This window comes from Schistocerca serialis, chromosome 3 (genome assembly GCF_023864345.2).
Source record: "Schistocerca serialis cubense isolate TAMUIC-IGC-003099 chromosome 3, iqSchSeri2.2, whole genome shotgun sequence".
In the NCBI taxonomy this organism is placed as follows: domain Eukaryota; kingdom Metazoa; phylum Arthropoda; class Insecta; order Orthoptera; family Acrididae; genus Schistocerca; species Schistocerca serialis.
Window position 1 is genome coordinate 231,099,362 of NC_064640.1, and position 27,768 is coordinate 231,127,129.

The 27,768-nt window shown below is 38.5% G+C and overlaps 1 protein-coding gene across 2 annotated transcripts; it reads left to right on the forward strand.

Moving 5' to 3' along the window:
- LOC126469968 (myosin-2 essential light chain) lies at positions 1–24,675 on the forward strand. 2 transcript variants are annotated; one of them, XM_050097394.1, is made up of 5 exons: positions 1–128; positions 224–251; positions 12,781–12,921; positions 22,110–22,274; positions 23,255–24,675. In XM_050097394.1, exons 1-5 carry the CDS (start codon positions 126–128, stop codon positions 23,359–23,361), a joined length of 444 nt encoding a protein of 147 aa, XP_049953351.1. In that variant the 5' UTR covers positions 1–125; the 3' UTR covers positions 23,362–24,675. The 2 variants fall into 2 exon arrangements, with proteins under 2 accessions (XP_049953351.1, XP_049953350.1); XM_050097393.1 differs by lacking the exons at positions 1–128; positions 224–251 and adding an exon at positions 348–528.
- The last annotated feature ends 3,093 nt before the right edge of the window (positions 24,676–27,768 follow it).

Consider the following 27,768-nt stretch of genomic DNA (forward strand, 5'->3'; position numbering starts at 1 on the left):
TCATTATTGTGGTACACCTCTGTCTAAACCAAAGAGTGGCGCTAAGGTGCAGTTGCACTTCTACAGGTGTCATAATCTATGGTACATTCCATTCTTGAAAGAAGCTGTGATAGGAGATAGGCGGAATGGTAGATTTCGATATTCTTGTAATTAGTCGATTATTTCAGATTTTTGAATTACTGTTGTTGTTCTGAAATTGAAATCCTTCTGTTAATATTTACAGGTTTCTTATACAGAGGACCAGCTGGCCGGTAAGTGCTGAAAGGCATTGTAAAAGGAGGTCAACTTTTACATCATGATTCATTCTGGGCACGCCCCGCGCCAAACTTTTCCTTATTAGGCAGTACTTTGAAAGCTAAATAACTGGTTGCGGTGTGCTTGCTTTTTGTGGATTATGTGCAGAAGTACCTCGCATCAGTACGTTTGAGACTGTCTTCGAGCTCTGTTCATATTCCGTGTGCACTGCGTTACACTGCTTAAAAATGTACGGTTACGAAGTGTCAAATAAGATAATGACATCCGTTGAGGGTACGTAATGCATTGTTGTTTTGGTGCGAGCCTTAATTGTCGTATGTAGGCGTATGACAGTTGGGATGGTGTAGCATATAAACTTAAACTAGCTTTGATCTAATGTTGTGCTAGAGATGTGCTTTGTGTAAGGCACCGAATGTATCAGAATGTATATTAGAACCACGCCCCCCCCCCCCCCCCCCAAGTAAGAAACCATACAGCAGCGAAACAAAAACTTGAGAAAATACACTGAATACGCACCATACAAACTGTGAACGTTTCAGAGATTTTTTTAAGGTTTCGTCTTTGTATGCGTGCACAGTTTAAAGATACAGAAGAGGAGCAATTTATACTGTGTATGAAATTCATGCGAATATGTCAGTTTTGATGCACTAAGAAGTTTGTTTCGATTTCTGTGTTTGCAGTAGTTTCATGTAAGTAAGTTTGTTACTACTGTTCTGTTTGAATGAAGTTAGAACGCAAATGTTAATTAAATTGGAGCAGGTATTAAAATTGTTGTACACAGTGGGGATCTGAACGAGCAACACCTCGCTGCTTATCATGGTAATTCTGTACATTTGGGAACAATCATGATTTGTTACAGTAATAATTGGTTAAATTATCCCAACTACTTAACCTGATATTTTACAGGTGCTAGTTTCTCATGTAATTTGTTTACTAGGTGATTGCATATTCACCTACATCCGCTGTAATTTATTTCACTATATTAATTTGTAGGTGTTGTTCCACAATGTGTGTGTGATCTCTAATTGCTATTGGCTACTGCTGTCACTTAAGGATATAATTTTCCTGTGGCACTTAACTTCATTGTGTGGAATCAGAGATTAGTTATTTCTGTATGCAGTGGGTTGGAATAAAATGGAGAACTGGAAGTGACTAAAACCCTTTCTCACATTCAACTAGAATGAATACTTTAGTCAGTGGGCCAGGTGATAAAATCTCAGTATAGTGAATTTGTGCCCCCCTCCCCTTTCCACCCATACAGCATTTTTTTTTTCCTCTCCATGAGTTCTTGCTGTTTTTTCGCATATATTTCTTTTGACTACATGATGTGTTGGTGGCAAGTTTCTAATAAAACCTGTATAAGTTCACCCCCCCCCCCCCCCACACACACACACACAGTGTAATTTGGATTGTGGTTAACTCCTTAATTATGTAGTTATTGACGAAGTTCCTGTGTGCAAGACGATTCATAATGTACCACTGTACTGCACGTATTTAGTGCCTGGACGGACATCTGTTAACCTTTCTTCATTGGCAGTAACATAAATTAAATATAGACAGTAATGACTGTGCCCATTTGCCAAGGGCAGTTACCTCTCTGTGTACTATGTTAACATTCTAAAAATGCATTGTGAATTGTTTCGTTTGTCTCACAACGTACATAATCTAAATCCTTTGATTCAGGTACAGGACACACGTCAAATTGTGGTAAAATTTCACCATAAACAAAGAACAGCTGATGTTAACAAACAGCATCACAGGAATAAAATTTTGTCATAAAAAAACACAATAAAATTTAACATTTGATTACCCCTTGCTCAAGTTATCATTTTCATCCTGTATGAATTGTCAGAGCAATTACACTTTATGACCTTTTTTAATAGATCTTTATTGGTCCTAGTAATAAAATATTACACAAATGGTTTATGCTGATTAGGGGAAGTAAGGGTATAACAAAATATATTAATGATTTAATTTACATTGTAATTTTACATTAAATGCGCATATATACATACAGACCATTATATTGTACAGGTGGAGAGATTGCATATACTGTATAGGTAAAGCGATATTTGTATTACAGTAACATTTATAGAAATCACTAAGGGACAAAGGTAGATATTTTGTGTACTTCCTGTAGGAACTTGTGCAAGTCACAGTAGTAGCAAGTCAATTATGCCTTGGTGGGTAACTTGTCACAGTACTGGGGGAGGGTGTGTTATCTCCATCTTTCAAATATATCATGTAGTTGTATATTTCATATTTTAAAATTTTGGAAATATTTGTATACCTTTTTTTACCAGATTCAGTAATTGTTCACATTTTCAGTAAAATGTAATCCAAAACATTAGCAGTGAATACAACATTTTCCCAACAAATGTCATTCCTGTTTCCCCATGCGGGATCTATCTTCCATATAGGCCTGCGGATCTCTTTAAAAAAAGTATGTTGCAAGTAAAAGTAAATGAGTTTCAGAAGTTTGTTTAAAAAAATAGTGTGGATCCTAAAGTAACCTTCCCATTGGTGTACACATTTCAAAAAATGTGTTGGCATTGCAAAGATTGTGCTAAAAGATAATTTTGGGTCCATTACGGTACTATTTAAATAGTATTTTATTAAATTAACAACAAATAGTGAAATTGTATTTATTTTGTGGTGGGCACAAAAGATGCCCCTCCTTGGTAGTCCACATTATGGAGAATGTGTTGCTTTTGCTAGTGTTAAATTTTGACTTGCCGTTATTTAGGCTAGTCTTTATTGGCATGGTGTTATGGGAGTGAACATTTTCACTTTTTGGGAAGAGCTGGATTTCCCATTGCATTTTTTTTCTCCACGAAACAGTTCTCATGCACATAAATACATGGAAGTGGGAGAATTTCCAGCTTTTTAAAGAATGGTTTACAGGTTTTGTTCTATTTTATTTCTTCCATTATTACAATGCCATTTTGTAGTCTAAAGAGCTTCTGACTGAGAGAATTATCCCAAAAAATAATTCCGTATTTCAGTTGTGAGTGCGGGTAGGTGTAGTATACAGTTCTCAATCTCTTTGTCTCAATCTCTTTGTTACAGCATCCTTCTAATATTCCCATTAAAGTAGCATGCAATGTATAATTTCTTCTCCAATATGCCTCCCCCTGTCCTATTTAAGATTATGTTGGGACCACAAACCAAAAAACATTGTCGACTCTGCGAAGTTCCTTATCATACATTTGTACAGTACAAAAATGGAAAAGAGTAATGCTTTGAGAGTACAGATTGAATTTTTTTCCATCTGTTCTCTTGGAATATAGAATTTACTATGTGAGAGCAATTTGGCAGTGGATTAGGGCCTACTAATATTAAAGTAGGTTGGCTTTTTTTTAACATTATCTGTCTTTTGAGAAATTCCAGATTTACAGTTTGACAAATCACCAGCATGTTTGTGTAAAACCTGCCAGGTTACAGTTATCTAATATTCTGTTGGAATAGATTTTTTTGTGACCACTGCATGTGAAGCATTTGACATGTACATTATTTTAAAGAAATTCACATGTTGTAAATACTGAATCAGAATCTGTGTAGTATCTGTTTCAAACAGCAGAATAAATGCATGCAACTACACTACACAGGTTTTGACTCCGGACTTTGTACACAGGTTAAGCAGCTTTTGGCGTATTTTGTCACACTCCTGCTTAATTTGTCAAAATAGTCAGGGTTGTCATGGTGTACCAAAGCTTAACTTCCTCACATCCTTTCTCTTATAGAAAAATTCAAAATTATGTTAGCAGGGTGTATATGACCCAAGAGATCAGGGAAAAACCCGGGAATTTTTTCATCTGGAAGAAAACTGCGAGGAACTCGCAAATTGTTTAGAAGTCTAGGAATTTTTCATTGTTTTAGTTTTCAGTTACATTGTTTTAGTTTTCAGTTAATTTTCTGTAATTTTGACTGGTAAGAATTGAAACTGTAACAGAGGATATAATACTGTGGTAATAATACATGAACAAGAGAAAAAACGAAAATAACTGAAATTGCAAAGGAAATTTGCCATATACAACAACAAAACACAGTGCTCATACAATCGTCTGCCAACAGCAAAATTTGCCAAAGGCTTTAGGAAGACTATGCAATGCTTTGTAACAACAAATTGCCTCCGATGAGCGTGACGTCACAACTGTTTATGATAGATTTGTTTTAGCAGTTACGAGTGGGCTGATGCGCATGCACAGTTGAGTCGCGTATGAGTAGTACCTTCTCCCACTTATGGCTATTGCAGTGTGGCTGTTAGTTGTGTAAGCAGTCACAGCAAGCAGCTAGATGCTACCGGGAAGAATTTTACTGGCACACCCAAGCTGTCAGATTCACACATGCGCAGCAGACCCAGACCTTGGAGGTGGGGGGGGGGGGGGCAAACTGAGATATCTGACGTGGGTGGCAATAAGGGGGGGGTGCCATATTCATACTCTTGAGGGGGGGAAGACGTTGTTTCAAAAAGTGCCTAGCCTCCAGTGCATGTTGGTCTATAGATTATTCATATGGTTTTGAAACACATCCCTGTTGATTTTCGACATTTTTGAACACACCATCAGTTGATTTCTGAACAAATAATAAGCTGGTTTCCGAATGCGTGCATAGTGTACATGTCGTCTCTATCAGGGGAATCCTTGTCACATCTAGAAATAAACTTTCTTGCAGACGAAAGAGGACAGGGCTATAGCTGAGTGGAGTAAAGCCGAATGGGTGAACGCCAGTCGTTGTTTGCGTACGTGGTTTATTGGGTTTGTGAATGATCAATGTTGTTATAATTACTAGCGAAATCCATAGATTCAGACTACCAGAGTGGAAATAAACTACTAACAGGAATAACAGGTAAGAAAGATTATGCATTATCTTCTCGGTATATCCAAGAAAATGAAATTTTGACAAATTTTTTGCCAGATAGCTACACCACTAGGGTCCAGTGGTACAGTTCCCGGCTAGCAGCTGTTTAAGTTCTATTCTGGAAGCAGCAATGTGTTGTACAAACATGTAAAAACTCCCTAACCGGAGAATAATCGCAGGATAACTGAACTGAACAGCGAATAAGTTACGGCAATGGCAGGAATAGTTACAGAAATAGTGATGACAAGATTGTTTGTTACAATGAGGAAGGAGAAGTGGGGACATCACACAAATTATGGAAGAATATGACGATTTCAAATTTATTTAAAAATTTCCTACTACTACTTTTGAATCTCGTGCTTGAGAAACTGGAGCGTATGAGTGAAATGTGAAACTATTTCCTAACATAAAGCTTTTTGCTTGTAGTAGGCATAATAGGCATTTGATATTGGTGCTCTGGAGCCCAGAAGAGGAGACATTTATGTCGTTGTTAAAAATTTTACTGGCACGTGTGTGATAAATCTTAAAGTGTAAAATGTGCAAAAAAGGTCAACATTATATGTGAAAAGCTTAGCTTTTCTTGCAGCTTATTAACCTTAGAGACCAATATTGTATGTGAAAGCTTTGCTTTTTTGTAGCACTATGTATATTAATTTAAACCATTTACTTTTCTTGTTTGTGTGTTCACACTACTTAACAGTGATCTTGCTATTGGCTGACTACATCATGTATCCTATGCTCTGAATAACTGATGTCATAAAGTGGCAAGATCATGTGACATGAGCTATGATGGGCTTAAAAAAGCACATCACAACCTTGATTTCAATGCTTTGGAAAGTACCATGCAGTGTTTGGTGGAATTAGAATTTATACTTTCGTAATACGAAAATATGCAGTGTCCATGTTGCTGCACATCAAAGATCTTTCCTAAACGTGATTTTCCCCTGAGTTTTGTTTTCTAAAGTGCTGGGAAATTGTACGCTTATGTATAAAAGCACATCCATTCCCAGGATTGATAAGTTCTACAGTTCTGAGGGAAAATATTCTGTCACTTAACACAAAAAAGTGTGTTTTCATATAGGAAAGTGTATTTTTAACCAGGAAATCTGGGAAAAATCTGGGAATTTTTTCCTTGTCCCTATACACACCCTGATTAAACATAAGTGTTCACCTTTGTTAGACTACCTATTGAAATCTGTGGAAAAGATTTGTCTATAATTAAGGCCTTATGAAGATGCTGATACTGTGTGGTATGGCTATGGTACAAATGGAATTACTCTATCTTGGTATTTTTCATTTGTATCTTAACACAAAATGAAGAAATTAGTACCCTATGAATATAATATTAGCGAGTCACAGTTCGAATCTATAAACTTGCACAAATATTTGGGTGTAAGACAATAGTCAAACAATAACATAGGCTGTTGTCGGTAAATCAGGTAGCAGTCTTTGGTTTATTAGTAGAATTCTAGGGAAGTGCAGTCAATCTACAAAGGGGATTGCTTACAAAGCACATGTGTGACCCATCCTAGAATATTGCTAGTGTGTGGGTCTCCTACCAAATAAGATTAGCAAGGGATATTGAATGTATAAGGGGGATTCAAAAAGAAAGGAGCCGAAGGCGTAATTACAGAAACCAGTACCTGTATGTTAGAAGTATTGACCCTGGCTGTTGACACACTTGCCCCACTGTGACACAAGGCAGTGAATGGCTGTCTCATAAAATTCCCAGGGCTGCAATGTTCACCAGTTGTGCACGTACAGCTGGATGTCATCGTCAGAGGTGAATTGTTATGCTGACGTTCTTCTTTAACCAAGATGGCCACTTTCTGATTCACTTCCTGCAGCACGGAACAACAGTGAATGCCCCTGTGTTACCTGCGAATCTTGACCACCCTCTCCAAGTGACCAAATAAAAACGACCAGGCAATCTCACCCTTGGGATCATTCTGCTCCACGACAATACAAAGCCTCATACGGTCAGCAGTCACGGTACTACTGCAGAAATTCAGATAGGAGGTTCTTGGCCTCCCTCCATACAGTCCGAACCTCTCTCTCCCTGTGATTACGCCATTTTTTTGTCCCCTTAAAAAGGCTCTGAGGGCAAACGATTCACCTCGGACGATGACATCTAGCTGTACATGCGCAACTGATTAACATCACAGCCTCAGGAATTTTATGAGACAACCGTACACCGCCTTGTTGTAGTGAGACAAGTGTCACAACAGCCAGGGTCAATACTTCTAACATACAGGTACTGGCTTCTGTAATTATCCCCCTGCTCATTTTTTACATGCCCTTTATATACAGAGAAAGGCAGCATGAATGGTCACAAGTTTGCCTGACCCACAGTCATTGAGATGCTGGCATCTTTAAGATAGATGGAAACTATCCCAAGAAAGTCTGCTGACAAAGTTTCAAGCATTGGTTTTAAATGGTGACTAGGAATATACTAAACATCCCTATGTTACTAACATAGGGATCATGAGAATAAGAGTAGATTAATTACAGCACACACAGAGGTGTTCAAACAATCATTGTTCATGAATGGACTGGAGAAAATCCCTAATAATGGGTTTAGTGAACATACCCTCTGCCATGCACTTGAAGTGTTGATGTAGATGTAAAACATTGTAAGGGATATCTGTATTTGTGGTAGCATAAAGTTTTATTCATAATATTTAGGAATTTAATGATAACTTGTTTTGTATTGCTGGTTCTATTGTAGGTGTTAAATTTTGTAGTCACTTTGGAGTGCACAAATTAACCTCAGAGTGGGTTGCTTGTCGATAAGGTGGATGGCTGTTGTGGCGAAACATTGACCGGGAAACCTTCGATGGTTCTGTCTGGATTCACATTTATTTCCTTAGCTGCTTGTTAGAATACCATGATCTCTAATTTGAAATTCCTCATAGTTGTCAGTGTAATATTTCTCCTCTTCATCCATAATAAAATGAATAGGTCTCTTGTTCTAGTGAGAACTTCTACTCCTTCCTCCTCCTACTGGCTTACTGTTAAAGGTAAAGGGATCAATAATACCATTGAGTCTGTTGGAAACTCCCATTCATCCAATTCTAAAAGCAAAAACACTCCATCTGGATGGGTGTACTTTCAGGGAGCAATAATAAAATATTAAGTGCTCTTAATTGTAACAGGTGGATATTTTTGAGTGACATTTTGACTAATGAAAGGATGGATGGGTGATTTGAAAAGGTGTCTCCCTGCCCTGTGCAAAAGCCTCTTGAGGGCAAAGCACACACACTAAAGTTATTGAATCATCTTAAAAATGGAATACACAGCATAGTTAGCTACCACCATCAGACTAGGCAAATACTAACAGCAAATTATGAGTGAACGTCAAATAGCTATGAAACTTCATGAAACTCACCCAAATATAGTAAAGTTTTTGTGTAATGGATAAATACTGACGAGCCAATGTTAGGACCACTGTGAGATCGAATGCCACATGGTGTTACTGCAGGCACGTCAAGTAAGGAAAGTCTATAACCAGATCAGAGATGGAAAATCATCCTAGCAGCAATGTAGGGCAAATTATGGCCTGGTACCTGGAAAAGAGAATATAGGAAACAATGGAACTAATTGACTGCTCGTGTGCTGGTGTCATGAGCATCTATGGAAAGTGGTTTAAGGTCAGTGAAACCATGAGTAGGTGAAATAGACATCAACACATCACATAACATGGAGGTTGGAGGCTTTCCTGCTCTCTAAAGCAGCATAGGCAGTGATCTGTGGTGACAGTCCTGGAGTCTTGTTGCTCCAGATAACAGTGGTCCGGGTACACCATCATCCGGGTGAAGGGCTTCTCAAAACCATCTCTCTGCAAATGACACACGTCGATGGAGACAGTGTTATGCTGTGCAGGATAATCATGTGGGCATCCATGGGACCTGCGGTAGTAATCGAAGGCACGGTGATAGATGTTTCACATGAACATTATTGAAGATAACATTCGTCCTTTCATATTTGATACATTACCCTATGGCTGTCTCTCCTAGCAGGAGCAGTGTCTTCGCCAAAGGCAAGAAATATCGTGTAGTGATTTGTGGAGTGTGGTAGTGAACTTGTTTTGATGTCTGTCACCAAATTCATCTGATTTGAACTTTGTGGGACATGTCTGGAATGGTGTTGAGCTTCAGACTTTCACAGAGAGATTTTGTGCCACAAATCTTTGGAAACCTAACAAAGAACTGTCAAGACTTCTGCCATGTAAAATTGCTTCTGTTTTGCACTCTAAAGGTGGACACACAGTATTAACCAGTGAGTCATATATTTTGGCTTATCAGTAAAATACAAGAGATGCTACTCATAAGTGATAATCACATTTTCTGTGGTGTTCTGGTAGATAACTGCAGTTCAGTTTCTGCAATATGTAGCTAGTCAGCCCAAACACACTGCTCATTATGTCTTTTGTGTGATGCCTAATGTTGATGGAAGGTATTGGTTTGTTTCCCATTACAAACAAAACCATTTTTAATTAGTGAAATTTTACATGCGCTCTCAATAGAACTGTCGCAAATTAGTCTAGTGTGATTAATTTCGTGAGTGTGTATTAACAGAGAAGCACCACTCTGGCCAGTGCTGACTGCTGCTGTCATGCAGCTGTGCTGCTCAGTCGGTGCAGGAGTACTTGTTATTTTTAAAGGTTTTAATGTCCTTGTTAATACATATTAATGAAATAATCACACTATACTAATTAGGGACCACTCTATCAAATGGGTATGTGGAATTCTGCTTTAAAAATAATTTTTTTTCGTAACTTTCTGTCGACACTGGGCATTGCATGAAAAGTGTGATGAGCAGTATTTGTTTGGGCTGACTGCAGTACACAGTACAAAAATTAAATTGCAATTATCCGCCAAAACATCAGAAAAGACATGTAGCAACTCTTAGGAGGGACACCCACTATATAGCTATTAGTTAGTGGATGAATTCAAAGAGGAAGATGTAACGAATTTGAAGAATATACGGAAGAGGTGCAATGGTGAGCTGTAGATTCCAGTTGAACTATTGTAAGTAATGGACAAACCACCCCTTGTCCCTCCCCCTCACTATAGTCTGTTGCTAAAACATTGACTGTGCGTTGTAGGATACACATATGCCCCCTTGATGTGGCCTCACCATGAATCGGCAGACAGATGCTCTCTCTAACTTTGCCACTTATCATATTGTACCTTTCCTCTATGGAGATTTCAGTGCACATTGTTTATGGGACTTCACCACATCCCAGTGGGGGATCAAGCTGTTGAGCCTATTTTTCCACAGGAACGTTGTCTCCTGAACTTGGGGTAAATGCACTAGTATGGAGTTGTTTTTCGACATTGCTCTCATGCTTTCACTCCTACTGCATAGTTGGAAATGTTAAGACTCCCCGGTGACCATTTTAAAACCTGCATACAATTATCAGACAGAGCAGTGGTTGAGAGAAAACTGCTATAATAGTTGCTTACAAGGGAACTCCCCATCGCACCTCCTTCAGAGTTAGTGGTAAGATGTCACAATGGGTAGCCTGTCAAAAACTGAACACAGATCAAACATGAAAACAGGAAGATGATGTACTGAACTGTGAAAAGAAGGAAAATATAAACAGTGAATGGTCCAAGAAGCAGTAGTGCAATAAAGAGCAGCCTGAAACAGCATCTGTGCCGTAGGTAATTGGTCATTGTGTTGGACGGTGAAGTGGGCGAGCTGTGTTCAAAACTCCCTCGCCCAATTTTTTCCACAGCATTATGAACTGTCTGTCCGGTAATTGAAATGTTGGTTCTTTCTGTAGTCGTGGCAGTTGTCACGCTATATACTGGCTGTAGAATGAGTCATGTGGTAAGAATATTATCATCGCAAGTAAACGTGATGAATAGTGAGAGCAGGCAAGATACAACATAGACATCTCACAGAAGTGAAAACAACAAATAAACAAGTGTGAACTATGGTACAACAAAGGAATTCAAGAATCGAAGACTTCCAAAACAGAATGCAACTTCAAAAATGTTAAAAACATGTTTTGACAGAGCACAGAGAAACTTTGTGATTGTGAAACTGGTGCATTCATTTGTTGCAGTGTATGTGACACTGTTATGTTCACATATCCTTGGGAGTGATCACATTCATATGAACATCTATATCAGCCAAGGTGGCGTATTTCACTTACCAGTCATACAAGTTAGGTGTGTCGACAGGAATCTCTTCTCATATGACACACGTACTGTCTTTAATCCTGTGTATGACACATCAGGCGTGTTTTCAGGTGGAGGTTTTGGTTGACTTGCCACATTCTCATCAAACGTTTACGGTTCCCATTCGAAAGCCATTTCCTTTCTGCTGCTAATAGTGGTTGTGCAGAATCAGCTATCATTATAGGTCCCTACCTTACACCTTGCTGTTGCAAATGGACTTTACACCACAACACACACACACACACACACACACACACACACACACACACACACACACACACACACAAATTTGAACAACAAAAAAAGGATTGGCATCAGGGAGGTTTGAATATGGCTCGCCCTCTTGGCAGTCCAACACCATAACCACTTAAACCGCGATGCTATTTTTCTCTGTGTTCAGTTTTTTTACAAACAGTCCACTGGGCCCTCTTACCACTAAATCTACCAGGGTGCAATGGGGAGTTCCCCTTGTTACTAAGGCAAATGGGACTCCTTATACCTAACTGGCTTTGGTTGAGTGTGCACAGTGTCTAGTGATGAATCACACCAATATCATGAACAATCTTGCTGCTGACATATCTGTAGCATAATCTTCTGGACAGCTTAGAAGACCTTGGAAGGGATTCTGCTGAAGTTGGACTATATATCAAATTTTTGAAAGGTTACTACCTTTAGGGTAGCATAGGCAAAATGCTGTAACTCAATCATATTGTTTCACCAAATCTTCAGTTGTTTGAGTGTCCATGGTTATTTCCTGTATGCGCACAAGTACCTTACAAGTTTTGAATTGAGAAACGGTGTTCCATAGACTACACATTGTCGAGGTCATACTGGAGGGGATATGCACACACATTCACAGTGGCCAAGGACACCTGCTGGGGATGCAGTGTGACTGTTTCCATTCCCTTAAAAATGGCTGATGTTGAGGAATGGTAATCAGATGTTACTGAGGAATTAAAAATATGTTTGGACATGGCACACATCTCACTGCTGGCCACAGTTAGTACAAATTTACCTTGATCATTCACTGAAGGTCCATTGATGCAAGGTTTCATCCTCTATGATGGAGGGCCTATACTGTGTTTTGCTTGTGGCATTCAGCTCACAGTATGCCACATTCTATCAGTTAATTTTTTGTTTTAGGACAAGTGTACAATCAGACTTAGGTAGGGAACTTACCTTCTAGTTTGACAGAAAAGTGAGACAAAACCTAGATCTTAATACTGTCTAGACTCTAGACAAAGCATTGCAGTCTTGCCAGTAGCTGTTTGTAAATGGAAAAGTTTGTATTGTTACTTTAAGAAATGTCACCAAAATTTATTACTGGTGCTACTGATATTTCCCAAACTAGCAAATGACAGCAGAACAAACATAAACCTTGACACTGATGCAGTAGGGAAGTGTATGTGTAAAACTTTTTCTCAGTGCTTCTCTGTGTCATATTTATCAGTTTATATTTTGTGTAATTTTACAGAATTTCAAGAGGCATTCCAGCTGTTTGACTCCCGTGGTGATGGCAAAATCCACGTGACTCAGATAGGTGATGTTCTGCGTGCTTTGGGACAGAATCCAACAGAATCAGATGTCAAGAAATTCACCCAGCAACATAAGCCAGGTAATTGTCACATCTTTAGAATTACAGGTTCCAAAAATTATCTGAAAGATTTGCATAAGCACTGTAGATTCTTTGGAGATGAAACTTAATTTTAATGATTCATTGGAGTTCTCTAGTTTCATAATTATGTAGGACTGAGTCTCTTATTACATTTTCTTGGATAAAACTTCAGTCATCTGTCAGAATAAGGAACACTGTTGTCAAACATGATGTATGTATCGGAAAAAGTCATGTATTTCATTGATCAGGAAAGCTTTAGAGAAGCTGTGGGTTATGGTTGAGATCCTGAAGACAATCTTAGTGTAACAGAATTTGCATGTTTAATTCTGCTAGACCATTTGTTGTTGTCAGCCACAGATAGATTGTGTAATGGTCGAGAGATTAGCATCAGTAGCTTGTATAGAAGACCCCAGGGCACAATCCTGGTGACAGTCTCAAATTTTTCTTTGTTGGTACAAGATTTATGGTACCTCATAAAGCCAAAAATGTTTGAATAAATGAGCAGTAAAGTAATACGTGAGCCACTTAGTGTCAAAGAAGTGCACCTGAAAGCCAAATGATATTTTTAATACAAAAAGATGCATATTTTCCTAAGCTGCTGACACTTTGCAGAAATGTTAATCAGTGGACAGCTCAGCAGCACTTAAGCATTCGAATTGATTTGATAGTGACAAATTTCTCTTTGTACCACAGTATGAACCTTTCTGGCAATGCAGCTGTAAAAAAACAATAATCAGGAGTGTAGCTGGGTGTGAATTATTGAGGCACAGCTGCATGATAGTAAATTGGTTTTGCAGTTAGTGGGGAAAACTGTGTGTGTACTTACCTAGTTTGCTTCAGGAGGTAACAAATTATATAAAGCACAAATCAGTGGAACAGTATAATGAAAGGGTGGAACTGTTCACTTATTTTTAATATTGTACAAATGTTATTGTGGGATTTTACTGCCAGTTTCCAGCTGTCCCACTGTAGAAAGCATTTGTGACTGGTTTGTTTTATGTAAAGTGTCTGATATATTTACCATTTTGAAATACTGTAATTTTTGTGTGGCAAACAACAGTGCAGTGCTGTGTAAGATTGTGAAATTACTTGGTACACAGCGTGTGACACCTATGTAGAAGTTCTCTCTCTCTCTCTCTCTCTCTCTCTCTCTCTCTCTCTCTCTCTCTCTCTCTCTCTGTCGTTGCTTCCCAGCTGTACCAAATGTACAGGAAAAATTCATTCTCAGGCTGTTTGTCTGAAACACAGTTTAGTTCATTATCAATTAACTCAATTTCTCTCCTTCAAAGTTACCAAACAAGACATAAAAAATGAATTACTTGCTTATATTTCACATGACTGTTGTAACATTGTATATTATCATTTGGCAGGAATGTATTTCCATTATTTTTTTGAGAACATGCAACACAATGTAAAATATTGCACCATTGGATGTTTCATTTTCTTTCCACTCTTCTATGTGGATCATTACATACTGACAAACAGAAGCCTAAATTTAATTTTTAGGATTCTGTATCTGTCAATAAAAAACATAACGCTTATAAGATCACTTTGTCTGCCTGCCAAGATCCCTCTTTCTCAGGAATGGGTTGAGATATAAAGTTCAAATTTATCAGGTTCTAAGGTCTGTCATCCCTTGGCAGTGTAAAAAAAGTTAAGCATCTAAGTCACTATAGTCAAAACCTATTTACATACATGTAGGGCCTGGTGGTCTAGCAATAAAGCACTTACAAAATTGTTAAGGCTTTTGCGGCCACTTGTTGACAAACTGCCTATTGGCTTCTGTCTTGGGTTCTTCGGCCGATGTTCATCTAATGATTTTACTGATGTTTCACCAGCACAAGTGGTTGGCATTTTCAAAGCTTCACCCTACATTGCCGGTGGTGAATTGTTCACCATCGGCAATGGAGGGTGAAGCTTTGACAATGCCAAGCACTCGTGCTGGCAAAAGTCAGTAAAATCATTAGACATCAACCGAAAAACCAGAGACAGAAGCCAATAGGCAGTTTAATAAAGCACTTGCCTGGAAACAGATCGGGGGATCAAATGTGGGTTGAACAACAGATTTTTAATCTGTTTTAACATAGCCTTAACTCAGCTATGTGAGGAGTCTCCAGAAAACACACATGGTTTGAATAGCTGTGGTAGGTAAGGGCCAAAGTGATGTCCAATAGACATGCACCAGGCTACTGAGCCACATGAAATAATAATAATAATAATAATAATAATAACCCCGTGGAAGCCCGGGAAAAGAATAGTCTCCGGTATGTTCTGCCAGTCGTAAAAGGCGACGAAAAGAACAAACCACCAATAGGGCTAACCCCCCTTTTAGTGTGATTAGTTGGCTCAGGACAGAACTAAAGAAGCCTCGGACAAGCGCAGTCATGGTCGGGGACGACGCTTGAACCCTATGCCAGCCCACAATGGTAACGACACTGCTAGCCAACTGGAAAGTGATTCAAATCCAAATAGAGGTGTTTTGCAGGATATGCTTCCTGCAACCACCCTAGAAGGAAAACAAAGACAGAGGATGAGATGGTCAGATGAAGTTAATCGACACCTCATGTTCTGTTATTACCAAGCAACAAACCTAGGAACCAACACAACTGGATACAGATCACAAGTATACACAACATTTATTACCAGATACCCAGAATTAAAATTTTTAACAGAACAACGACTAGCTGATCAGATCCGTGTAATAATCAAAAATAATAGGATACCCCAGTCAGAATTAGAAAACATCAAACAAGTACAACAAATACTGGAACTAAATAATGTGCAATAAGAAGAAGAAGAAGAAGAAGAAGAAGAAGAAAATACAGCTCAAACGTCCCAGAGCAAACAAACAAAGACCAACACTCATCAATTAAACAGTCAGAGGAAAACGAAATCTTAAGACAGCCACCAGAACAAGCACAAATAGAACACGAAGTGACAGACGTGCTAGATATAGAAGAAAAATTTCAGCTGACGTATATAGAATACAAAGACACAAATACAGACATTAGACCATTCTTGCATAGACCGCCAAATAACCCACAAGTCGAAACAACAATAAAAACTATCAACTCAATCATACACAACAAAATAAATGAAAACACAACTATGGAAGAGTTACAACTACTGGTTTATATAGGAGCACTCACTACACTAAATATACACACTGGGCAGAGATCAGAACCAACCAACACACAGAAGAAACCCACAAAACCAGCATGGCAACACAGGCTACAGATCAGAATAGAAAATGTTGTGTCTAGACAAGACAGCCTAGACACAATGACAGGAAGCCGAAAGGCACGCGCTAAGTTAAAGCAGGATGGCGTGAGGTCTGAAACAGGATACGTAATGAATGCTATAAAGAAAAGTACGTAGCTTCTGGAATACTTAACTTTAATCCATCCTTTTGGTACATCTGGAGATTGTGGCGATACAAGTGAGACTCTTTAGATACATGCAATGTTACTAATGGCGCCTTGCTAGGTCGTAGCCATGGACTTAGCTGAAAGCTATTCTAACTATTGGCACGGCTAATGAGTGAGGCTTCGTCAGTGTAGTCGCTAGCAAAGTCGTCCGTACAACTGGGGCGAGTGCTCGTCAGTCTCTCGAGACCTGCTTTGTGGTGGAGCTCGGTCTGCGATCCCCGACAGTGGCGACACGCGGGTCCGACATGTACTAATGGACCGCGGCCGATTTAAAACTACCACCTAGCAAGTGTGGTGTCTAGCGGTGACACCACAGAAAAACTGAGAAAAGACATCAGACAGCTAACACAATTTATAAGAAATGAAATATCAGACAAAAACGAAAAAGGTTAGGTAAAATCTCACAACAAGAAGTGATAGAGCAATTAGATGAAAAGAAGCAGAAATTACAAGCATTGGCCAAACGACTTAGAAGATACAAAAAAAGTGAAAATTGGAGGAAACGAAATCAAACATTCAACACAAACCAAAAGAAATTTTACCAGACAATAGATAACACACGCATTAAAATAGACAATCCACCAAACATAACAGACATGGAACACTTCTGGAGCAACATATGGTCAAACCCGGTACAACATAACAGGCATGCACGGTGGATACAAGCAGAAACAGACACATACAAGATGATACCACAAATGCCTGAAGTGAAGTGATAATTTTCCAACATGAAGTCACCCGAGCAATTAATTCTACTCTCAATTGGAAAGCCCCTGGAAAAGATAAAATAGCAAATTTCTGGCTAAAGAAGTTCACCTCAACACATTCACATCTAACTAAATTATTTAACAGTTACATTGAGACCCATACACATTCCCTGATACACTTACACGTTGAATAACTTATCTGAAACCTAAAGATCAAGCAGACACAGCAAACCCAGCTAAATATCGCCCCATAACATGCCTACCAACAATATACAAAATATTAACTTCAGTCATTACACAGAAATTAATGACACATACAACACAGAACAAAATTATAAATGAAGAACAAAAAGGCTGTTGCAAAGGAGCACGGGGATGTAAAGAGCAACTGATAATAGATGCAGAGGTGACATATCAAGCTAAAACTAAACAAAGGTCGCTACACTACGCATACATTGATTACCAAAAAGCTTTTGATAGTGTACCCCACTCATGGTTACTACAAATATTGGAAATATACAAAGTAGATCCTAAATTGATACAGTTCCTAAACATAGTAATGAAAAATTGGAAAACCACACTTAATATCCAAACAAATTCAAATATCACATCACAGCCAATACAGATTAAGCGTGGAATATACCAAGGAGACTCATTAAGTCCTTTCTGGTTCTGCCTTGCTCTGAACCCACTATCCAACATGCTAAATAATACAAATTATGGATACAATATTACTGGAACATACCCATACAAATCACACATTTGCTATACATGGATGATCTAAAACTATTGGCAGCAACAACTCAACCAATTACTAAAGATAACAGAAGTATTCAGCAATGATATAAATATGGCTTTTGGAACAGACAAATGTAAGAAAAATAGCATAGTCAAGGGAAAACTCACTAAACAAGAAGATTACATATTGGATAACCACAGCGACTGCATAGAAGCGATGGAAAAAACAGATGCCTATAAATATCTAGGATACAGACAAATAATAGGAGTAGATAACACAAATATTAAAGAAGAACTAAAAGAAAAATATAGACAAAGACTAACAAAAATACTGAAAACAGAATTGACAGCAAGAAACAAGACAAAAGCTATAAATACTTATGCTATACCAATATTGACCTACTCATTCGGATTAGTGAAATGGAGTAACACAGACCTAGAAGCACTCAATACACTTACTCGATCACAATGCCACAAATATAGAATACATCACATACATTCAGCAACCGAAAGATTTACATTAAGCAGAAAGGAAGGAGGAAGGGGATTTATTGAAGAAAATTCTTTATAGAACGAGCAGAAACTAGCAAAATACACAAAGCAATCACTCATATAAATACATCGGCTACACCACTGCAATTTCATAACCACTTCTACAACCCTTTAGATCACATAACATCAACAGATACGAAGAAAGTAAATTGGAAAAACACTACATAGCAAGCACCCATATCATCTAACACAGCCACAAATCGATCAAGACGCATCCAACACATAGCTAAGAAAAGGCAATATATACAGTGAGATGGAAGGATTCGTGATTGCAATACAGGATCAAACAATAAACACCAGATATTACAGCAAGCATATTATTAAAGATCCCAGTACCACAACAGATAAATGCTGACTTTGCAAACAACAAATAGAAACAGTAGATCACATCACAAGCGGATGTACAATACTAGCAAATACAGAATACCACAGAAGACATGACAATGTAGCAAAAATAATACATCAACAACTAGCCATACAACATAAACTAATAAAACAAAACATTCCCACGTACAAGTATGCACCACAAAATGTATTGGAGAATGATGAATACAAATTATGCTGGAACAGCACCATTATGACAGATAAAACACCACCACATAACAAACCTGACATACTCACCAATAAAAAGAAGAAATTAACACAACTAATCGAAATATCCATACCCAATACAACAAATATACAAAAGAAAACAGGAGAAAAAATTGAAAAATACATCCAACTGGCTGAGTAAGTCAAGGACATGGGGCATCAGGATAAAGTTGACTTTATACCAATTATCCTATCAACTACAGGAGTCATACCACACAATATCCACCAGTACATCAATGCAATACAGCTACATCCAGACTTATATATACAACTACAGAAATCCGTAATTATTGATACATGTTCAATCACCCGAAAGTTCCTAAATGCAATGTAACATATACCATACAGTTAAAAGGAAGTCACGCTTGATCAAGGTCCGCGTCACTTTCCATTTTTGACCGGACATAACGTCTGAGAAAAGAAAGAAAAGAATAATAATAATAATAATAATAATAAAACAACCCCCAGAGTGAGAGTTCAACTTGTACTTGTCTGGTTAGGTTTCTTGTTATTGCCTTGAGATAACGCCCCGACGACCAAAATTAATTGACAGTGAAGTAGTGGTAATTTCAAGAAATTATAACGAATCCACCTGACATTAAAATATAAAAAGATATTTCACAGTTATTAAAGAGATTTATGTTACACCATAAATACACATTCCATTGTTTCTATCTTCTAATTAAAACACTTAACTGGAAATATACGTTGACATAAGCCTACTTGTTAATATTTATATTGTTGTGCAATGATTTTGTTATTGTTCTTGTAATTTTCAGGGGAAGTAATATGATCAGTGTCACTAAATTTACTTAGAATTTCTGTTTTGGCTTGGTTTTTGCATACAACACTACATTTGATCAATAGAATTCTTTTTAACTGTTTCTTAAAAAAACTTAGTGTTTATTTCTACTGTCAGTGTGCTTATTTTTCATAGAAGTTGGTTTAGCTTTCACAAGCATCATTCTAAAGTTGTCAATTACCATTTACTCTGTACAGGTTAAAACAGCAGTTGTCACTATCTGCACAGCAAAACTAATTGCAAAATGTTGCTGTAAGAATCAGAATGGGTTTCGAAAAAGACGATCGTGTGAAACCCAGCTTGTGCTATTCGTCCACGAGACTCAGAGGGCCATAGACACAGGTTTCCAGGTAGATGCCGTGTTTCTTGACTTCCGTAAGGCATTTGATACAGTTCCCCACAGGCGTTTAATGAACAAAGTAAGAGCATATGGACTATCAAACCAATTCTGTGATTGGATTAGTGTGTTCCTAGATAACAGAACGCAGTATGTCATTCTCGATGGAGAGAAGTCTTCTGAAGTAAGAGATTACAGGTGTGCCGCAGGGGAGTGTCGTAGGACCATTGCTATGCTTTTTGTGGATGATGCTGTAGTATATCGAGAGGTTGTAACATTGGAAAATTGTACTGAAATGCAGGAGGATCTGCAACAAATTGACGCATGCTACAGGGAATGGCAATTAAATCTCAATGTAGACAAGTGTAATGTGCTGCGAATACATAGAAAGAAAGATCCTTTATCATTTAGCTACAGTATAGCAGGTCAGCAACTGGAAGCAGTTATTTCCATAATTTATGTGGGAGTAGGCATTAGGAGTGATTTAAAATGGAATCACCATATAAAATTAATCGTCGGTAAAGCAGATGCCAGACTGTGATTCATTGGAAGAATCCTAAGGAAATGCAGTCTGAAAACAAAGGAAGTAGGTTACAGTACACTTGTTCGCCCACTGCTTGAATACTGCTCACCGGTGTGGGATCCGTACCAGGTAGGGTTGATAGATGAGATAGAAAAGATCCAAAAGATCCAACGGAGAGCAGTGCGCTTCGTTACAGGATCATTTAGTGATCGCGAAAGCGTTACGGAGATGATAGATAAATTCCAGTGGAAGACTCTGCAAGAGAGACGCTCAGTAGCTTGGTATGGGCTTTTGTTGAAGTTTCGAGAACATATTTTCACCGAGGAGTCAAGCAGTATATTGCTCCCTCCTACATATATCTCGAGAAGAGGCCATGAGGATAAAATCAGAGAGATTAGAGCCCACACTGTTGAAACTGGCATCTGCCTTAAAGGAGTATGATTTTTTCATAGATTGGAAAGTTGTCAGCTTTGTGTTGTTCATGCATTGCATCTCCAACGCCAGTTCTTAGACAGATTCATGGGGTTCACTGAAAACCCATGTAGGTCATAAGCCGTATTACTTGTGTTAACAAAAGACCTGCATTTCAAAAAATTTGACCTTCATTTTTATTGGAATTCTTGAGTTTAGTAAAAAATTACCTTCCTAATGTCAAAATCACAGCACCATAAAAGTTGCGAGTAACAGTTACAGTGGATTAAATCTAAAGTTTAAAATTGTGTACATCTTGTTGCAGTTAGACTTCAATGCAAGAACAATGATTTTTCAACTTTCATTGATGTGTAACCAACTTTGAGACACATTCTAACTAACTCTATCTTGAGACCAGGTCATAACGAGTTGCAAATACACCAAACACAAATTGTAGCATTGTAATTGAAACTTAGTGTTCATTTCATGGATAAGTGACTTCATATAAGACAGTGTGTGGCTTTCTTGTTGCCAGAAGCTCTGATGCATCACAGTAAAATTCAAACAGCAGTGTAAAATAAGACAAGTTTCTTCACAGATCTGCAGTGTTGTTATATTGGTGCAGCTTTTGGCTTTGTCACCTTGTATCGCACTTCATGTAATGATGCAAACGTCCTCTGTGTAAAATGTAGTTACTGCTGTATGATAGTGTAGGTCTTTCAGGGAGGTGTGCGTATTATTTTTACTGTTGTAGTTGATAGCAACAGTGATACCTTTGTTTGCTTTGTGATATTTTACTTTACTGATAGTAGAACTTAAAACAAAGAATATATTACAGTAAGATTAAATATTTTTTCCATCGTTGCTGATGGTAGAAAATAATGCTTCCTGTGGTGATATTCATAGAATTCCAACTGAATAACTCATGTTCTGTTTCCTAGGATCTCCTGAGTAGGAAATTATTTTTGTATGCGAATCTGATGACATTTGAGAAGACTAGTCAACATTTTATTTGCTGGATGTGAAACTGCTGTTCACAAACTTTGCAGTCATTTACAGGTCTCATATACTTTACATCACTTTTGTTTTTCTTTTGCAGATGAAAGAATAAGTTTTGAGGTATTTCTGCCAATTTACCAAGCTATTTCAAAGAACCGCACTTCAGACACTGCAGATGATTTCATCGAAGGGTTGAGGCATTTTGATAAAGATGGGAATGGATATATTTCATCAGCTGAATTGCGTCATTTATTGTCAACTTTAGGTATGCTAACAGTACAATGTACTGTTAATGTAAAATTGTTTCTTGTGTAAATATTTAACATTGTGTTTAGCTTCAGGAGAGTATCTTGTGTTTTGTTTCTCTCTCTCTCTCTCTCTCTCTCTCTCTCTCTCTCTCTCTCTCTCTCTACCTCTCTACAGCAGCACACAAACTTCAAATAAATTTGTGTGTGCAATTCAAATGTGGTGGTATATTAATACACACACACACACACACACACACACACACACACACACACACACACACACACACACACACACACACACACACACACTAAGAAGATGCATAGGAGGAGGTTAATGGGGTTAGCTGAATCTGTAGAAACTGACGCTGACTGGTGTTGGCCAATTTTTCGTCGTTACCAACCAACTTTAGCTGACAAGCAACCCTTTCATGCATCTGCTTACAAGAACAAAATTAATGACTTAATGAGATATTGCTTGGTAAGGTGGCTGGTGCGTGTAAATAGTTACTGATGGAAATCTGATGTAAGCTGTTATTGACTCTTGTTGGGGCACTGCCAATGTTAGTTAGCAGGCTACACTTCAAATGTCAATAAATTAATTACTCAATTACATATGACATTAAGTGACCATTAATTTTGTTTCACTTCTGCTTTTGTAGACAGTTGCACGAAAAGGTTGCTTGACATCTAAAGGTGGTTGGTAATGACCAGAACTTGATCAGTACGTCAGTGTCAGATTCTGTAGACCAAACTAATCACATCAACCTTCTTGCTGTGCGTCTTCTTAATGTGTATGTAATACACTACCACCACTGCATGTGAATTGCCCATAAAAATTTGAGGTTTATGTGCTGCTGTGGAGACAAGTAATACTTCTGTTGAGTTGAAGATTACTTGAAACTTTCTGTTGACTTCAGCTTCTCTTCAGATTTTTTAGTAGTGATATGTTCACTTACTGTTTGTGAAATTATACTGAGACAAACATACTATTTTACAGGTGAAAAACTGACAGACGAAGAAGTTGAGCAACTACTTGCTGGTCAGGAAGATTCTCAAGGAAATATTAATTATGAAGAATTTGTTCGTATGGTTATGTGTGGTTGAGATATAACACCAGTTGCTTATTCGGTTAACTACTTCAAGTGTGAATCATAACAATAACCTTAATAATAATTATAACATCAATAGTATTAATACCTTGAGTAATAAGTTTTGGAGCATCAGCTGAGGTGCATATTCCACACTAAACTCTTGGATCTTACTGCCATCCCGCTATAAGTCATTCCACTTACCCTTGCAACCATCATGAAGTGCTAACAGTGTTTTAGTAATCAGTATTTCTCACCTTGCATGCCTTGTAAGCCAAGGAAAATCATATCTGTTGTTGCAAGTGGTTATATTAGATACACATTGAGTTGTGTAAAGAGGCCGTATACCTGGGCAGATAAAAACATTTTGCCAAAAGTAGTATTAAATGTTAATGTAAAAGATAGCTTATCAGGATTTGTGGAAAAAATTTTGAGAAAATATTTTGAAGTAGTTATGAAATTCGAATGGGTGGGTCACTGGTGAAATAAGACAGACTGCTTTATTTAGTTCAACTGATGCAAATAAGTAACATAAGAAAATCTGCAAATATCAAACAGGTAAATTGATACTATGTCGTGTGGAAGGCATAGTATATTAAAGAAATGACGTATTTCAAGGTGTTGATTGATTTCCACCCAAGTCAGTATGTTGAAAACAAACAATTTGAGCTAACCCGTTGCTGCCACAGGTTAAGTTCAAGTTATAAAAATGGCAGTGATACATAATTTGAATCATGTTATCTGTTGTAACTTATTTGCATTTAAATACTACTATGGACGTACTTTTGTATTCTTTTTTCAGTGTAATTTGACATTACTTTATTTACTTTGTTTATATATATAGTCCCTTCTTTTAATTTCATATGTAATTATGTATACTTGAGAATATATTGCAATTTTTGTGAACAGTATAATAATTTGTTAATAAGAAGTAACAGTCCTTGATGTTACTGTTACTTGTGAAATGAGCTGTTTCTAACTATTGATTATAATGAATTTGTATAAATTTGGTGGGTATTTACAACCTGGCCTTTATCTCCTGCCCTTTCACAACCCCCCCCCCCCCTCCCCCATACTTTATTTTTTTCTTTTATCAAGATTGCCATGAAAAATGGTGTTGGTATTTTATGAATGTTGTTGTTGCAAGGATTTTTAGCATTCTATGAATTTGGAAACTATATTTTAGATGTTATATATTTATCTGGTCCTTTTGCTGTGCTTGGCTTCAGTTTGTACTTAATATATTGTTTCAATCATATATAGAAATTTCATTGCAGAAGTGCAATAAAATATATTGTATCAGAATCATAATAAAATCATGTTTAATGCTGTTTTGTGTCATATTTATAAAAAGCACACCATCTCCTTGCAACTAAACTCTTGGGTAAAAGATGGAGAGAAAATTTCTTGGGATAAAGAATTTCAAATATTTAAGTGACTGTGGAGAATGGTGGGACCTGATTGAAATTTCATCCAGAGTGCAAGAACAATATGCACAATGACCAAACGAAGTAAGAAGAGTGCTAGATTTAGCAATGAAGAAATTTATTGTAATAAATTTTAAATGGCATGATCTGAACTGTGAATAAAATTTTGCTCTTATTAAAGTTCGTGCCACTGCTCCAAGCTGTTTTTAGCAATGTATTGTGATGAGAGCTGAAAACTTAGTCCCCCGAATAAATGTGGGTTACTTGTGTACTTCACATGAAGCAAGCATCCACTTGTAAGATGCCCTTCACTGTTACGAGAAAGTTAAGAGGTAAGAACATTGTGTATAGTGTCGTCAAAAAATAGTTTGTCTTGTGCCGTGAGGTAAGAGAAATTGTGGGTAAGGTGTGAAGGGGGTAGATGGTTGTCATGGGCTGAAAAAGCTTCTGTGGGGTAATTAGAGAATTGTATTAAGCATTTCAGCAAACTGCTGTTTGTGCTATTGTTGAAAGAGACAAAAATTGAGTTAACTTAGTTATCAAATGCGAACTTGTGGTTTGTCACTTGCAGGTTCAAAACATGTGAAACAGGAATCTCAATAGTAGTAGTTCAGTTATTTAGGCAACTCAAGAAGGTAATGCAGCGCACACATGCGTGTGGAGGTGCGCGCGTGCGTGCGTGGGGGAAGAGGTAGAGTTCTGCACTTCTGTCGTGTAAAATGAAGGGGACCAAGTGCACTGTCCAAAGTTTGTGTGTATTTTAGAAGACAAGAGGAAGCAGTTAAACTATTTTGAGTTAAGGTTTCTTTGCATCAGTTGATGTGATTGCCACAAGGGTCTGTAGTGCACCAGATTAATTCCTGTTTGCAAAAAATGGTTAGTGTTATTGCCAGTGGAACGTGAAACCTTGGAAAGGTTAAGTTGCCTGTAGTATTCATATCGTGGAGTATTTTCCTAAAAGTGTAGTGTTTGGTATATGGAGTCTCCACAGGTTGTTAGCCGAGTAGCGTCGTCGTCTCGTAGCAAAGTTTCGATGGAATGTCTCTCCATCATCTTCAGGTGAAGTGTCGGGATATCGTCGGTCGTGGGCTGATACCTCTGCTGGACCGCTCTTCGCTTCCCGCCGCCGGATAATCGTCCGCGGAATCGCCCAATGCACCTGGAGCGGCTGGTGGTGGGAGGGACGTGTGTGCGGGGTTAGTGTCCCGGCATCCGTCTATCTGCTCTGTCCATGGCCCTTGGTGGAATGGAATGTTTGATTTTCTTGATTGCAGGCTCCCAGGCTATGCTGAGATGGTAGCCACTGTCACGGTTGATTAGGTTGTTGTGTAACCGTATTTCTATGGACTCTTTACGTACTGAGTCCCAAAATCCGTTTGTACTGCATTTTCTGTGTGTCCTCAAAATCGAAGGTGTGCTTCTTGTTAATACTATGCTCTGGCACAGCAGATATGTTGCTCTGACCCAAGCGTACATGCCTGATGTGTTCATTGTGGCGCTGTGAGATGCAACGCTGCATCTGTCACGTATATTGTATCCCACATTCGCATCCGATCTGGTACACACCAGGTGCCGTCAGACCTAGTGGATCATTGGTTGAACTTAGAAGGTCTTTGATTTTTCCCACTGCACGGGAAACGGTCTTCACTTTGTTTTTTGACCATTCTCGTGATCTTGGCCGTTGGAGGACCCACATATGGCAAGAAAGCACAGCCCATTGCTTCGTCTTCATCTGGTCTCTTCTCTCTCCTTGTGGTCGGTCCTCGGAGCTCTCCTTATTTGTGTTTCACTGTATCGATTTTTCTTGAAGGTGTCCTTGAGGTGTTGCAATTCTCCTGGCAAACTTGCCTTATCGCAGATGGACCTCGCCCTGTACACTAAGGTGCTGAGTACAGAATTGGGTTGCGCAGGGTGGTGGCAGCTATTGGCATTAAGATAAAGGTCTGTGTGTGGTTTTTTTTTCTGTACACTGTGTGTCCCAGTGTGCTGTCCATGTTTCTTGTGATGAGGATATCCGGAAAGGGTAAGCTTCTGTTCTCTTCTATCTCCATGGTAAATTTGATATTTCCATGCATCCCATTGAGGTGTTGATGGAACTCTAGCAGTTTGTCCCTGCCATGTGGCCAAACTACAAAAGTATCGTCAACGTACCTGTAGAACGCTTTTGGCTTGTGTTTAACAGTGTCCAGTGCTAGCTTTTCGAAGTGCTCCATGTATAGGTTGGCCATGCCTGGTGCTAGGGGGGATCCCATAGCTACACCATCTGTGTGTTTGTAGAACTTCCGACCACATTTGAAATAGGTGGTTATTAGCACATGGAGAAAGACCTTGATGATATCCTCCTCAAAGTGTTCTTTGAGTAAAGCCAGGTAGTCTTCTATTGGTACTCATGTGAATAAGGATGCCACATCAAAGGTCTTCATTTTCCAGCCGCGTTCCCTGTAGTACCTTCACAAACTCAGCCGCATTTTTCATATGGTTTTTCACAGGGTTTTAGCATCTGTGATAAATGCTTTGCAATACCATATGTCGGCGAGTTAATAGTGTTCAAAATAGGTTGTAATGGGATGCCTTCTTTGTGGACCTTTGGGAGGCCGTAGAGATGAGGTGGTTGGTGCCCTCGGGTACAGATTCTTCTTGAGTCCCGAGTTGTTTAGCATCTCAACGGTCTTGTGGGTCACTGTTGGGGTGGGATCCTTCCCTAGTCATTTGTAGGCAGGATCCTGCAGCAGGGCGTCGATTTTTTGCCAATAGTCTTCTGATTTAAGCAACACCGTCGCGTTCCCTTTGTCCGCTGCCAAGACCACTGTGTCCTGGTCCTCCCTGAGTGCCCGTAGTGCCTTGTGTTCTGGTGCCGAAATGTTGTTCTTTGGCATCTTTCCTTTGTCTAGTACTTTGCAGATGTCTCTTTGTACTTCATCTGCAGCCTCTTCAGGTAGTCTCCTTATGGCTTGCTCTACCCCACTTATGATGTCCTGTTTCGGCAGGGCCCTCGG